Source organism: Calonectris borealis, chromosome 38 (genome assembly GCF_964195595.1).
Source record: "Calonectris borealis chromosome 38, bCalBor7.hap1.2, whole genome shotgun sequence".
In the NCBI taxonomy this organism is placed as follows: Eukaryota; Metazoa; Chordata; class Aves; order Procellariiformes; family Procellariidae; genus Calonectris; species Calonectris borealis.
Window position 1 is genome coordinate 1 of NC_134349.1, and position 15,703 is coordinate 15,703.

Genomic DNA, 15,703 nt, shown 5'->3' on the forward strand with positions numbered 1-15,703 from the left:
ATGTTGGGAGAAATTCCCACGAAAACCCAACAAAATTCATAATATTGGGAGAAATCCCCGCGAAAAACCAACAAAATTCAAGATGTTGGGAGAAATTCCCGAAAAAACCCCTCCGAAATTCAAGATGTTGGGAGAAATCCCCACGAAACTCAACAAAATTCAAGGCGTTGGGAGAAATTCCCGAAAAAAACCCTCCGAAATTCAAGATGTTGGGAGAAATTCCCGCGAAAAACCAACAAAATTCATAATATTGGGAGAAATCCCCGTGAAAAACCAACAAAATTCAAGATGTTGGGAGAAATTCCCCAAAAAAACCAACAAAATTCAAGATGTTGGGACAAATCTGTTCCCAAAAACCCTCCAAAATCCAAGATATTGGGACAAATCCCCCCAAATCCTCCAAAATTCAAAATATTGGGAGAAATCCCCCCAAAATTGAAGATATCGGGAGAAATCCCCCCCAAAACCCTCCAAAATTCAAAATATCGGGACAAATCCCCCCAAATTCAACATATTGGGAGAAATCCCCCCAAAATCCAAGATATCGGGACAAATCCCCCCAAAATCCAAGATATTGGGAGAAATCCCCCCAAAACTCCAAGATATCGGGAGAAACCCCCCCCAAACTCTCCAAAATCCAAGATATCGGGACAAATCCCCCCAAAATCCAAGATATTGGGACAAATCCCCCCAAAATCCAAGATACCGGGACAAATCCCCCCCAAATCCAAGATATTGGGACAAATCCCCCCAAAACCCTCCAAAATTCAAAATATCGGGACAAATCCCCCCCAAAATTCAAGATATCGGGAGAAATCCCCCCAAAATTCAAGATATCGGGACAAATCCCCCCCAAATCCAAGATATCGGGAGAAATCCCCCCCAAAACCCTCCAAAATTCAAGATATTGGGAAAAATCGGGACAAATCCCCCCAAATCCCCCCAAAATCCAAGATATCGGGACAAAGCCCCCCAAAACCCCCCAAACTCCAAGATACCAGGACAAATCCCCCCAAAATCCAAGATACCGGGAGAAATCCCCCAAATCCCCCCCAAACTCCAAGATACCAGGACAAATCCCCCCAAAATCCAAGATATCGGGACAAATCCCCCCAAATCCCCCCCAAAATCCAAGATATCGGGACAAATCCCCCCAAAACCCTCCAAAATCCAAGATATCGGGACAAATCCCCCCCAAACTCCAAGATACCGGGAGAAATCCCCCCAAACTCCAAGATACCGGGAGAAATCCCCAAATCCCCCCAAAATCCAAGATATTGGGACAAAACCTCCAAAATTCAAGATATCAGGAGAAATCCCCCCCAAAACCCTCCAAAATTCAAAATATCGGGACAAATCCCCCCAAAATTCAACATATCGGGAGAAATCCCCCCCAAACTCTCCAAAATCCAAGATATTGGGTCAAATCCCCCCCAAACCCTCCAGAATTCAAAATATTGGGAGAAATCCCCCCAAAATCCAAGATATTGGGACAAATCCCCCCAAAATCCAAGATATTGGGACAAATCCCCCCCAAACTCCAAGATACCGGGAGAAATCCCCCCCAAAATCCAAGATATTGGGACAAATCCCCCCCAAAACCCTCCAAAATCCAAGATCTTGGGACAAATCCCCCCAAAATCCAAGATACCGGGACAAATCCCCCCCAAACTCCAAGATACCGGGAGAAATCCCCCCCAAAATCCAAGATATTGGGACAAATCCCCCCCAAAACCCTCCAAAATCCAAGATCTTGGGACAAATCCCCCCAAAATCCAAGATACCGGGACAAATCCCCCCCAAACTCCAAGATACCGGGAGAAATCCCCCCAAAATTCAAAATATCAGGACAAATCCCCCCAAAACCCCCCAAACTCCAAGATACCGGGACAAATCCCCCCAAACTCCAAGATACCGGGAGAAATCCCCCCAAATCCCCCCAAACTCCAAGATACCGGGACAAATCCCCCCAAACTCCAAGATACTGGGAGAAATCCCCCCAAAATCCAAGATATTGGGACAAATCCCCCAAAAATTCAAGATATTGGGACAAATCCCCCCAAAATCCAAGATATTGGGACAAAACCCTCCAAAATTCAAGATATTGGGAGAAATCCCCCCCAAAACCCTCCAAAATCCAAGATATCGGGACAAATCCCCCCAAAATCCAAGATATCGGGACAAATCCCCCCAAATCCAAGATATCGGGACAAATCCCCCCAAAACCCTCCAAAATCCAAGATATTGGGAAAAATCCCCCAAAATTCAAAATATTGGGACAAATCCCCCCAAATCCCCCCAAAATTCAAGATATCGGGACAAATCCCACCCAAACCCTCCAAACTCCAAGATATCGGGACAAATCCCCCCAAACTCCAAGATACCGGGAGAAATCCCCCCAAATCCCCCCCAAACTCCAAGATATCGGGACAAATCCCCCCCCCAAACTCCAAGATACCGGGAGAAACCCCCCCAAACCCCGGTGGTACCTGGGGGGGGAAGAGGCGATCGGCGCCGGCGTCGGCGGGCGGGGGCCGGCTGAGGTCCTGGGGGGGCTGCGGTCGCGGGGGTGGCTGCGGGGGGGGTTGCGGGGGGGCGTTTCGGGGCAGGCGTCGATCTCGTAGTGGACGTACTTGCAGGTGTCCATGTGGAAGCAGGTGTTGAGGAAGGAGCAGTCCCCCAGCGACTCGTCCGTGTGCTTGTTGATGATGCGCCTGGGGGGGGCGTTTTGGGGAGAAATCAGGGGGGTTTGGGGGTGGGGTGAGAGAGGGGGGGTTTTTGGGGGGGTTTGGGGTGAGAGAGGGGGGTTTTGGGGGGATGGAAGGGGATATTGGGGGGTTTGGGGTGAAAAAGGGGGGTTTTGGGGGTTTTGGGGTGAGAGAGGGGGGTTTGGGGGTGAGAGAGGGGGGGTTTGGGGGGGGTTTGGGGGGATGGAAGGGGATATCGGGGGTTTTGGGGGGATGGAAGGGGATATTGGGGGGTTTTGGGGTGAAAAAGGGGGGTTTTGGGGGGTTTTGGGGTGAGAGAGGGGGGTTTGGGGTGAGAGAGGGGGGTTTTGGGGGGGTTTTGGGGGGATGGAAGGGGATATTGGGGGTTTTGGGGTGAGAGAGGGGGATATTGGGGGGTTTTGGGGGAATGGAAGGGGATATTGGGGGGGTTTGGGGTGAGAGGGGGGTTTTGGGGGGATGGAAGGGGATATCGGGGGGTTTTTGGGGGAATATTGGGGTGAGAGAGGGGGATAATGGGGGGTTTGGGGTGAGAGAGGGGGGTTTTGGGGTGAGAGAGGGGGGTATTGAGGTGACAGAGGGGGGTTTTGGGGGGGTTTGGGGGGATGGAAGGGGATATTGAGGGGTTTGGGGTGAGAGAGGGGGATATGGGGGGGTTTTGGGGGGATATTGGGGTGAGAGAGGGGGATATTGGGGGGTTTTGGGGTGAGGGGGGTTTTGGGGGGTTTTGGGGGATGGAAGGGGATATTGGGGGTTTTGGGGGGGTTTTGGGGTGAGAGAGGGGGGTATTGGGGGGTTTTGGGGTGAGAGAGGGGGATATGGGGGCGGGTTTGGGGTGAGAGAGGGGGGTTTTGGGGGGATGGAAGGGGATATCGGGGGGTTTTGGGGTGAAAAAGGGGGGTTTTGGGGGGGTTTGGGGGGATGGAAGGGGATATTGGGGGTTTTGGGGGGGTTTGGGGTGAGAGAGGGGGGTATTGGGGGTTTTTGGGGTGAGAGGGGGGTTTTTGGGGGGATGGAAGGGGATATTGGGGGGATGGAAGGGGATATTGGGGGGTTTGGGGTGAGAGAGGGGGATATTGGGGGGGTTGGGGGGATGGAAGGGGATATTGGGGGGATATTGGGGGTTTTGGGGTGAGAGAGGGGGTTTTGGGGGGTTTTGGGGGATGGAAGGGGATTTGGGGGTTTTGGGGGGATATTGGGGTTGAGAGAGGGGGGTATTGGGGGGTTTTGGGGTGAGGGGGGGTATTGGGGGGTTGGGGGGATATTGGGGTGATGGTTGGAGAAGGTGGGATGAGGGAGGAGGAACATGGAGCGATGGAGGAGAACGTGGGGATGGAGGAGAACATGGGGGGATGGAAGAGGAAGATGAGGTCATGGGTGGAGACCATGGGGTGAGGGATGGAGAAGGAACGTGGGAGGTGGATGGAGGAGGACCATGGGTCATGGGTGGAGAACATGGGGTCATGGGTGGAGAAGAACGTGGGGTGATGAAGAGAACATGGGGCAATGGATGGAAGAAGAACATGGGGTGATGGAGGAGGACCATGGGGTCATGGATGGAGGAGAACATGGGGGAGAGGGAGAAGAAGACGGGGTCATGGATGGAGACCACGGGTCCATGGAGGAGACATGGGGTGATGGATGGAGAAGAACACGGGGCGATGGATGGAGAAGGAACATGGGGATGGAGGAGAACATGGGGCCGGGGATGGAGGAGAACACGGGGATGGAGGAGAACACGGGGCCATGGATGGAGGAGAACATGGGGTCATGGATGGAGGAGGAACATGGAGTGATGGAAAAAGACAATGGGGAGATGCAGAAGAAGAACACAGGGTCATGGATGGAGGAGAACATGGGGTCATGGGTCGAGAAGGACCATGAGGATGGAGGAGAACGTGGGGATGGAGGAGAACGTGGGGCCATGGATGGAGGAGAACATGGGGAGATGGATGGAGAAGGACCATGGGGATGGAGGAGAACATGAGGTCATGGATGGAGGAGAACGTGCGGATGGAGAACGTGGGGTCATGGGTGGAGAAGGACCATGGGGTCATGGGAGAAGGTCCATTGACTGACCGGAAGTGGAGCTTCCGGCAGGGCCGGTCGGCGCCGGTGGCCTTCACGCACTCCTCCTTGGTGCCGTGGTCACAGAACTCCTGGACCTGGGCGCGGCCCCGCGACCGAAACTTCTCCACGATGGACTGCTCCTTGGCCGTGGTGGTGTTGAGCAGCTCCAGGATCTCCTGGCTGACCTGGGGGCGGGGGAAGGTGGACATCTCAGCCAGGGGGAGCACCCCAAAAGCCAGACCCTCCTGGGGACCATGTTTGGGGTGAAAGCACCTTCTCCTCCTCCTCCTCCTTGGTGGGACCCCAAAAACTCAACCCTCTGATGGACACCCAAGCGTGTCCTCCACCATTTTTGGGGTTCCCCCACCTTCTTGGTGGGATCCCCAAGACCTCAACCCTTTGAGGAGCACCCAAGGGTGTCCCCCACCATTTTTGGGGTGAAAACACCTTCTTGGTGGCATCTCCAAGACCTCAACCCTTTGAGGAGCACCCAACGGTGCCCCCCACCATTTCTGGGGTGCCCCCACCTTCATCCTTGGTGGCATCTCCAAGACCTCAACCCTTTGAGGAGCACCCAAGGGTGTCCCCCACCATTTTTGGGGTGAAACCACCTTCTTGGTGGCATCTCCAAGACCTCAACCATTTGAGAAGCGCCCAAGGGTGTCCCCCACCATTTTTAGGGTTCCCTCACCTTCTTGGTGGGATCCCCAAGACCTCAACCCTTTGAGAAGCACCCAAGGGTGTCCTCACCATTTTGGGGGTCAACCACCTTCTTCCTTGGTGGCATCTCCAAGACCTCAACCCTCTGAGGAGCACCCAAGGGTGTCCTCCACCATTTTTGGGGTTCCCTCACCTTCTTGGTGGCATCCCCAAGACCTCAACCCTTTGAGAAGCACCCAAGGGTGTCCCCCACCATTTTGGGGTGCCCCCACCTTCTTCCTTGGTGGCATCTCCAAGACCTCAACCATTTGAGAAGCGCCCAAGCGTGTCCTCCACCATTTTTGGGGATCCCCCACCTTCTTGGTGGCATCTCCAAGACCTCAACCCTTTGAGGAGCACCCAAGGGTGTCCTCCACCATTTTGGGGGTCAACCACCTTCTTCCTTGGTGGCATCTCCAAGATCTCAACCCTTTGAGGAGCACCCAAGGGTGTCCCCCACCATTTTTGGGGTGAAAACACCTTCTTGGTGGCATCTCCAAGACCTCAACCCTTTGAGGAGCACCCAAGCGTGTCCTCCACCATTTTTAGGGTTCCCTCACCTTCTTGGTGGGATCCCCAAGACCTCAACCCTTTGAGAAGCACCCAAGGGTGTCCTCCACCATTTTGGGGGTCAACCACCTTCTTCCTTGGTGGCATCTCCAAGACCTCAACCCTCTGAGAAGCACCCAAGGGTGTCCTCCACCATTTTTGGGGTTCCCTCACCTTCTTGGTGGCATCTCCAAGACCTCAACCCTTTGAGAAGCACCCAAGGGTGTCCCCCACCATTTTGGGGGTGCTCCCACCTTCTTGGTGGGATCCCCAAGACCTCAACCCTTTGAGAAGCACCCAAGGGTGTCCTCCACCATTTTGGTGGTCAACCACCTTCTTCCTTGGTGGCATCTCCAAGACCTCAACCCTTTGAGGAGCACCCAAGGGTGTCCCCCACCATTTTTGGGGTGAAAACACCTTCTTGGTGGCATCTCCAAGACCTCAACCCTTTGAGGAGCACCCAAGGGTGTCCCCCACCATTTTGGGGGTCAACCACCTTCTTCCTTGGTGGCATCTCCAAGACCTCAACCCTTTGAGGAGCACCCAAGGGTGTCCCCCACCATTTTTGGGGTGAAAACACCTTCTTGGTGGCATCTCCAAGACCTCAACCCTTTGAGAAGCACCCAAGGGTGTCCCCCACCATTTTGGGGGTGCCCCCACCTTCTTGGTGGGATCCCCAAGACCTCAACCCTTTGAGAAGCACCCAAGGGTGTCCTCCACCATTTTGGTGGTCAACCACCTTCTTCCTTGGTGGCATCTCCAAGACCTCAACCCTCTGAGGAGCACCCAAGGGTGTCCTCCACCATTTTTGGGGTTCCCTCACCTTCTTGGTGGCATCTCCAAGACCTCAACCCTTTGAGAAGCACCCAAGGGTGTCCCCCACCATTTTGGGGTGCCCCCACCTTCTTCCTTGGTGGCATCTCCAAGATCTCAACCCTTTGAGGAGCACCCAAGCGTGTCCTCCACCAATTTTAGGGTTCCCCCACCTTCTTGGTGGGATCCCCAAGACCTCAACCCTTTGAGGAGCACCCAAGGGTGTCCCCCACCATTTTTGGGGGTCAACCACCTTCTTCCTTGGTGGCATCTCCAAGACCTCAACCCTTTGAGAAGCACCCAAGGGTGCCCCCCACCATTTTTGGGGGTCAACCACCTTCTTCCTTGGTGGCCTCTCCAAGACCTCAACCCTTTGAGGAGCACCCAAGGGTGTCCCCCACCATTTTTGGGGTGAAAACACCTTCTTGGTGGCATCTCCAAGACCTCAACCCTTTGAGGAGCACCCAAGGGTGTCCCCCACCATTTTGGGGGTCAACCACCTTCTTCCTTGGTGGCATCTCCAAGACCTCAACCCTTTGAGAAGCACCCAAGCGTGTCCCCCACCATTTTTGGGGTGCCCCCACCTTCTTCCTTGGTGGCATCTCCAAGACCTCAACCCTTTGAGGAGCACCCAAGGGTGTCCCCCACCATTTTTGGGGTGAAAACACCTTCTTGGTGGCATCTCCAAGACCTCAACCCTTTGAGGAGCACCCAAAGGTGTCCTCCACCATTTTGGGGTGCCCCCACCTTCTTCCTTGGTGGCATCTCCAAGACCTCAACCCTTTGAGGAGCACCCAAGGGTGCACCCCACCATTTTGGTGGTCAACCACCTTCTTCCTTGGTGGCATCCCCAAGACCTCAAGCCTTTGAGGCGCACCCAAGGGTGTCCTCCACCATTTTTAGGGTTCCCTCACCTTCACGGTGGGATCCCCAAGACCTCAACCCTTTGAGAAGCACCCAAGGGTGCCCCCCCACCATTTTTAGGGTGCCCCCACCTTCTTGCTCTGCTGCTCTTTGGTCGACTGCTGACTCAACAAACTCTCGATCTCCAAATCCACGTCGGACGCTTGTTTCCGCGACTTCTTCGCCGTCTCCTTTCCCGCTTCTCCTCCTCCTCCTCCCGCCGCCGTCGCCGCCGCCCCTCCTCCGTCTTGTTCCGTTCGTCTTTTCCTTCCCCCCGTTTCCTTTCCCGGGGGGTCTTCGTTTTCGTTCCCCGCCCCCGTCATGGCCGCCAACTTGGAATGATCGGCGTAGGTCACCAAGGTGGGTTGCGATGGCGCCTCTTGGAGCAACCCCCCGCCTCACCTCGATCAGTTCCTGCGCCGCGAATTTCTGCAGCAAACTCTCCACCCCCCGTTGGGTGACGGGGGCGTCGGGCTGGGTCCCCCCCCCCCCCAAAAAAAATAGGGTGTTAGAAAGGGGTTAGGGGGGGGGTCCCCGAAATTTGGAGGAGGTGGCATCTCGGAGGGGGGGGGGAGGGGCTTACGGTGGCGATGGCGCGGCAAATGGCGACGGCGTCGGTGGGGAGGGGCAGGGCCAGGTCGGCGAGGTGGAGGAGGAGGCGGCGTTCCAGGGCGGGGTCGGGGGGGCTGACGTTTCCCCCCCCTCCCCCCGCCGCCGAGGAGGAGGCCGACGATGATGTCGCCGCCGCCGCCGCCGTCGCCCCGCCCCCCGCCTCGCCGCTGGGGGGGGGGGAGGTGCCCCCTCCCCCCGGGGGGGAGGGGCGGGGCTGGAGGTGCGGGGGGGGGCGGCCAGGGAGAGGTCGGCGTGGCGGGGGTCTGCGGGGGAGGGGAGGGAGGTGGGGGAGGGGGGGTGAGGGGGCGGCAGACGCCCCCAAATCACCCCCCCCCCGGAATCTGACCCCTCCCCCCAAAGCCTACTTGACCCCCCCTTAACCCCTGACCCCCCCCTTAACCCCTGACCCCCCAATTACCCCCTGACCCCTCATTAACCCTTGACCCCCTCATTAACCCTTGACCCCCTCATTAACCCCTGACCCCCCAAACACCCCCCGACACCCCCAAACACCCTCTGACCCCTCATTAACCCCCGACCCCCCCATTAACCTCTGACCCCCCCATAACCCCTGACCCCCATCACCCCCTGTCCCCCCCAAACCCTGCCCCCCCATTAACCCCTGACCCCTCATTAACCCCTGACCCCTCATTAACCCCCAACCCCTCATTAACCCCCGACCCCCCCATAACCCCCGACCCCCCTCATTAACCCCTGACCCCTCATTAACCCGCGACCCCCCCAAACCCTGCCCCCCCTCATTAACCCCCGACCCCCTCATTAACCCCTGACCCCTCATTAACCCCCGACCCCCCTCATTAACCCCTGACCCCTCATTAACCTCCGACCCCCTCATTAACCCCCTACCCCCCTCATTAACCCCTGACCCCTCATTAACCCCTGACCCCTCATTAACCTCCGACCCCCTCATTAACCCCCTACCCCCCTCATTAACCCCTGACCCCTCATTAACCCCCGACCCCCTCATTAACCCCCGACCCCCCCATAACCCTGCTCCCCCTCATTAACCCCTGACCCCCCCTCATTAACCCCTGGCCCCTCATTAACCCCTGCCCCCCCTCATTAACCCCTGACCCCCCTCATTAACCCCTGACCCCCCCCCCCCCGCGCCATCACCCAGCGGGTCCTGCTTCCGCCGCCGCTGCAGCCGCTCCCTCAGCGAGTCCAGCTGCTTCTTATGGGCCTGGATCGAGCTCCACGTATCCGACATGGCCGCACCGACACCGGGAACCGCCGCCGGGCCTTGACGCTGCCGCCGCCGCCGCCGCCGCCACCGGGCCCCGCCGCCTCCCCTCACCCGGAACCGGAAGGTACCGGAAAGCCTTGAAGCCGCCGCCGCCATTTTGGGTGAGGGCGCAGGGCCGGGCGGGCGCCATGGCAACCGCCGCCATTTTGAGGGCTGGCACCGCCCCTCCGAGCCGGTGCCATGGCAACCGCCGCCATTTTGAGGGCTGGCACCACCCCCCCCCCCACACCCGCCCCGCGCGGGTGTCATGGCAACCGGCGCCATCTTGAAGGCTGGCACCGCCCCCAGGGCGGGCGCCATGGCAACCGCCGCCACCTGGAGGGGTGGCACCTCCCCCTCCGCGCGGGTGCCATGGCAACCGCCGCCATCTTGCGCGCTGGCTCCTCCCCTCCGAGCGGGTTCCATGGCAACCGCCGCCATTTTGCGCGCTGGCACCGCCCCCCAGGGCGGGCGTCATGGCAACCGCCGCCATCTTGAGGGCTGCCGCCTTCCCTGCGCGGGCGCCATGGCAACCGCCGCCATCTTTGTTGAGGGCTCCCGCCGCCATCTTGCGGCCTGGCAGAGCCAGATTTGGGGGGGGGGGTGTCCCCTTTTTTTTGGGCGGGAGATCCCCCCCCCCCAAATCCCTTCTCCCCCCCCTCAACCCCAAATCACAGACAGGAGGAGGTTCAGCAAACGGCTTTAATAGGCCTATGCTACGGGGGGGGGGGGGGGGAGGCGATTGTGGGGTGCAGGGGGGGATTTTGGGGTGCGGGGGGGGGGAGTTCGGGTGCAGGGGGTTCCCCCCAAAACACCCCCCCCCTCCCTAATTAATCTACTTCTCCCCCTGGTTTTCGGGGTCCCCCTCGCCGGCTGCCGGAGCCCCCCCTGCTTCTTGGGGGGGTCCGGAGGGGGGGGGCGGTGGGGTTTTCGGGGTCCCCCGTGGGTTTTTGGGGGGACCCCCCCCAGGGAATAAGGGGGGACACTGGGTCCAGAAGGCGAGGGGTCCCCCCCCGGCCCCTCCCCGTGAGATTTGGGGGGGCTTGGCTCCGGCGGGGGGGGGCGGGCGGTTGCGGGGGGTCGGGGTCCAGTTTGGGGGGACCTGTGGGGGGGGGGGGGGGAGGAGGAGAGAGGGGGGGAAATTGGGGGGTTCAGTGCCCCGAGGAGGGAGGGGGGGACCCCCCCACAACCCCTTGGTTGTGGGGGGGACCCCCCCAGCATCGCTATGGGGGGACCCCAAAACCCTCGTTTCGGGGGACCCCCCCCCAAAAAAAACCCCTTGACGGGGGTCCCAACCCCCTCCTTACCTGGAGGGACCCCCAAAATCCCTTTGCCCTGCAGGGGAACCCCCAAAAATCCCTCGGGGGGAGACCCCAACCCCCCCACTTTGGGGGCAACCCCCCCAAATCCCTCCCTTCCCCAAAAGGGGGACCCCCCAAAACTCCCTTAATTGGAGGGGGGACCCCCAAAACCCCCTTAATTGTGTGGGAGGGGGAACACTCCAAGCACCCCTTCCCCAGGGGGACCCCCAAAACCCTTCCCTTGGGGGGGGGACGGGACACCCCAACCCCTCCTTCCCCTTGGGGACCCCCAAAATCCCCTTAATTAGATCCCCCTCCCCTTTGGGGGGACCCCAACCCCCCCGCCCTTACTTTGGGGGGACCCCAAACCCCTCCCCTTATTTTGGGGGGACCCCAAAACGCCCTTTTCATTCCTCCCCCCCCCCCCCCCCTTTACCTGCTTCCTCGCCCCCTCGGCCGAGTCCTTGCCTTCCTCCCCTCCTCCTCCTCCTTCCTCCGTTTTGGGGTCCCCCGTCGTTTCGGGGGGCTCGGCGCCCCCCGCTTTCTCCCCTTCTTCTTCCTCCTCTTCCTCTTCCTCCGTCGGGGGGTCCCGTTTGGGGCTGCTCCCCCCCGCCGACTCTTCCTCCTCGGTGCCTTCCTCTTCCTCCTCTTCCTCTTCAGAGCCCACCTCCTCCTCCTCCTCCTCCTCCTCCTCCGGGTTCCCCCCTATTTGGGGGTTCCCCCCTTGTTGCGGGGTCCCCCCTATTTGGGGGAGGGGAGGGGTTCCCCCTCCGTTTGGCAGTTGCCCCCCCAAATGAAGGCGGACGTGTTGTTGGAGGTTGAGGGCGTTGGTGAACTTCTTCTGACAGAGGGGACAAGAATTTGGGGGAGCCCCTCGGTGACCCCCGAAATGAGCCCGTAAATTCCCGCGGGTGGAAAAACACCGCCCGCAAATCGAAAAGGGCGTTCGGCCCCCCCCCCAAAAAATTCCCCCCGTCCCCCCGCCGTGTTGACCAAAATGTAACCGTAAAGCTCGAGGACAACTCAACACCCGGCGGCAAACCGGGCACTGGTGACGAGGCGGATCCGGCGACGATGACGACGACGATGAAGACGACGGATTGGGGGGATCGATTTTTTCCACCAATTGTTGAAGTTTGGATGTTTCCGAAGGAACCGTCTCCAAAAAAAGCGGGGAACCCTTAAAACGACCGGTGAAGAGCGCCCAACCGGATGTTTTGCCGGGAGGGGTGTTTTCGTCACCCGCTTTGGATCTTCCTTCGGTGGCCTTCAGGAGGAGAAGCTTGTGGAAGGCGGTGAGGTGTTGGGTGGGGGCGGTGAGGTGATGGGTGGGGGCGGTGAGAGGTTGAGCGGCGCCGGTGAGATGTTGGGCGGTCACGTTGAGTTGGGTGGCGCCGGTGAGATGTTGGGTGGTCCCGGTGAGATGTTGGGTGGTGCCGGTGAGATGTTGGGCGGTCACGTTGAGTTGGGTGGCGCCGGTGAGATGTTGGGTGGTCGCGGTGAGATGTTGGGTGGTCGCGTTGATGGGTTGAGTGGCCACGGTGAGTTGGGTGGTGCCGGTGAGATGTTGGGTGGTGCCGGTGAGATGTTGGGTGGTGCCGGTGAGATGTTGGGTGGTGCCGGTGAGATGTTGGGTGGCCGTATTGACAGATTGGGCGGTCGCGTTGAGTTGGTTGACGGCGGTGAGATGTTGGCCGGCCCCCACGAGCGGCTGGGTGGGCGCAGCGAGATGTTGGGTGACCCCGGTGAGCTGTTGGCTGACCCTGGCGAGCGGCTGGGTGGGCGCGGCGAGCGGCTGGGTGGGCGCGGCGAGCTGTTGGGTTGCCGCGGGGAGTTGGACGGGCGCAGAAGGCTGTTGGGCGACGCCGGTGAGACGTTGGGCGACGCCGGTGAGATGTTGGGCGACGCCGGTGAGCTCTTGGGTGGCCGGCGGCGCCGGTAGGAGGTAATCGAGGTGTTGGGGGACGGGGTGGGGGTTCATCTGAACGTGGGGGTACTTCTCGCGGTGACGGTGGAAATGGACCTTCAAATTGCCGCGGGTGGTGAATCGGTTGCCGCAAACGTTACATTTGTAGGGTCTTTCGCCGGTGTGGGATCGGAGATGGATTTGACGGGCGCTATCGCTGCCGAAAGCTTTCCCGCAAAAACCGCATTCGTGGCGGGGGTTCCCCGAATCCCCTCCGCTATTTTTGGGGCGCAAAAGACCCGGAGAAGATCCTCCAGCCAAATTTGGGATGAAAGCGGCGGCGGCGGCGGAATGAGATTCGGTTTTAAGCCCTCGCGTTCCGGTGGCGGGGAAAGGAGGGAAAAGATGGAAGAAATGGGGTTTGGGGGGATCGGTTTTGGGGGTGAAGGGGGGGAGGGGGGTTTTGGGGTGCTCGAGGGTCCCTAAAAGTAAAACTTGCCGGCAGATCTCCTCCGTCATCTGCATCTGGTGGAGTTGGCGTTGTTGAAGCACCCGGAGCTCCTCTAGGATCAAGGGGAGGTTAAGGGGGGCCCCCCCAGATTGTGGGGGACCCCCGTTGGGTGGGGGATCCGCTTCGGGGTCCATGCCGGGCGGGGAGGAGGAGGAGGAGGAAGAGGAGGAAGAAGAAGGGGCGCCGGGACCCTCGGGGGGGGCCGGGGAGGCGGCGGCGGCGCCGGGGGAGCCTGTGGAGGATTGAGACCCCCCCCCCCCCCCAAAAAAAAAATCAGTCGTTGCACCCCAAAATCCTCTCCCCCAACCTCAAGGACTCCCCGTAAATTGTTTCCCCCCCCCCGCCCCCCAAAATCACTGTTATCCCCCCCAAAAATCATTACCCCCCCCCCAAAAAATATCATCATCTCCCCAAAATGCTCTTTATCCCCCCCCGAAATGGCACCCCCCCTACTCCGGCAGCCCCCCCCCCAAAATCCCCGTTATCCTCCTAAAAATCATCGTTGTTCCCCCCAAAATCGCCGTTAGCCCCCCAAAATCGCCATTATCCCCCTCAAATCTCCCGTTATCCCCCCCAAAACGGCAGCCCCCCTCCCGGCAGCCCCCCAAAATCACCGTTACGCCCCACCAAAATCATCATTATCCCCCCAAAATCCCCGTTAGCCCCCCCAAAAATCATCATGCCCCCCCCAAATGACCATTATCTCCCCCAAATCCCCGTTATCACCCCAAAAATCGTTATTCCCCCCCAAAATCGCCATTATCTCCCCCAAATCCTCATTATCCCCCCAAAACGGCATCGCCCCCCCCGGCAGCCCCCAAAAATCCTGTTATCCCCCCAAAAATCATTATCCCCCCCCCCAAATCCCCTTTATCCTCCCCAAAATCGCCGTTATCCCCCCCAAAATGGCTTTGCCCCCCCAGCAGCCCCCCAAAATCACCGTTATGCCCCCCAAAATCATCATTATCCCCCCAAAATCCCCATTATCCCCCCCAAAATCATTATCCCCCCCCAAATCCCCATTATCCCCCCAAAAAATCACAATTATCTCCCTAAAATCCCCGTTAGCCCCCCAAAAATCATTATCCCCCCCCAAATCACCATTATCCCCCCAAAATCCCCGTTAGCCCCCCCAAAATGGCATTCCCACCCCGGCAGCCCCCCCAAAATCACCGTTATGCCCCCCAAAATCATCATTATCCCCCCAAAATCCCCGTTAACCCCCCCAAATCATTATCCCTCCCTAAAATCATCATCATCCCCCCCAAATCCCCGTTAGCCCCCCCAAAAATCATTATCCCCTCAAAAAATCCCCATTATCCCCCAAAATCCCCATTAGCCCCCCCCAAACGGCATTCCCACCCTGGGCCCCCCCCAAAATCCCCGTTATGCCCCCCAAAATCATCATTATCCCCCCCAAATCCCCGTTAGCCCCCCCAAAACAGCATTCCCACCCCGGCAGCCCCCCAAAATCCCCGTTATGCCCCCCAAAAATCATCATTATCCCCCAAAATCCCCGTTAGCCCCCCCAAAACAGCATTCCCACCCCGGCAGCCCACCATCCCCGTTATGCCCCCCAAAAATCACAATTATCCCCCCAAAATCCCCGTTAGCCCCCCAAAAATCATCCCCCCCCCAAAATCCCCATTAGCCCCCCAAAACAGGCCCCCCCGCCCCCCAAAAATACCGTTATCCCCCCCCCAAAATCATCCTTATCCCCCCCAAATCCCCTTTATCCCCCCCAAAATCCCCGTTATTCCCCCCAAAACCTCCCCTCCCGTGAAAAGACGGACGGACGGACGGACGGCCCGGGATTGGGGGGGCGGGGGGGGGGGGCAGGGATGGACGGACGGACAGACGGCCAATGGATGGACGTATGGATGGACGTATGGAGGGACGTATGGATGGATGTATGGAGGGACGTATGGAGGGACGTATGGATGGACGTATGGATGGACAGACGGACGCGGGAAGGAGCCGCAGGCCCGGCCGTCCGTCTGTCCGTCACCCACCTCCCGGCTCAGCCATGGTTATGGGGGTGTCCCCCCCCCCCCCCAAAAATCTGGCTCGGGGAGGAAGAGGAGGGACGAAGGCGGATGTGGGGGAGGGGGGGGACCCCCCCCCCAAATCGTGACGTAATGGGGGGGGGGGTCGCTGGGTTGTGATGTAAAAAGGAAGGGGGGGGGGCGTGGCGGTGTCACGCCAGGAGTGATGTCACGCGAAGGGGGGGGGGGGGGTGGGGGGAGCTCAGTTTGGGGGGGTCCCTGGGGGGCTCAGGGTTTGGGGGGACTCTGGGGGCTCAGTTTGGGGGGGAGGGGGGCTTTGGGGGGCTCAGGGTTTGGGGGGCTCTGGAGGCTCAGGATTTTG

At 59.2% G+C, this 15,703-nt stretch overlaps 2 protein-coding genes across 2 annotated transcripts; both read right to left on the bottom strand.

The window, feature by feature from the left end:
* Positions 1–2,226: 2,226 nt before the first annotated feature.
* METTL3 (methyltransferase 3, N6-adenosine-methyltransferase complex catalytic subunit) lies at positions 2,227–9,718 on the bottom strand (the record flags this gene model as incomplete). The annotated part of the gene is given in 8 exon segments (XM_075135271.1): positions 2,227–2,591; positions 2,594–2,714; positions 4,806–4,981; positions 7,853–8,125; positions 8,127–8,234; positions 8,344–8,613; positions 8,616–8,635; positions 9,510–9,718. Coding segments are annotated over 8 exon segments (1,427 nt in total), but the record flags the coding sequence as incomplete, so codon positions are not given.
* A 588-nt stretch (positions 9,719–10,306) lies between these two features.
* SALL2 (spalt like transcription factor 2) lies at positions 10,307–15,386 on the bottom strand. Its single transcript, XM_075135270.1, has 3 exons — positions 15,349–15,386; positions 11,356–13,568; positions 10,307–10,720 (listed from the first exon to the last, which is right to left on the bottom strand). Exons 1-3 carry the CDS (start codon positions 15,362–15,364, stop codon positions 10,454–10,456), a joined length of 2,496 nt encoding a protein of 831 aa, XP_074991371.1. The 5' UTR covers positions 15,365–15,386; the 3' UTR covers positions 10,307–10,453.
* Between the last annotated feature and the right edge of the window lie 317 nt (positions 15,387–15,703).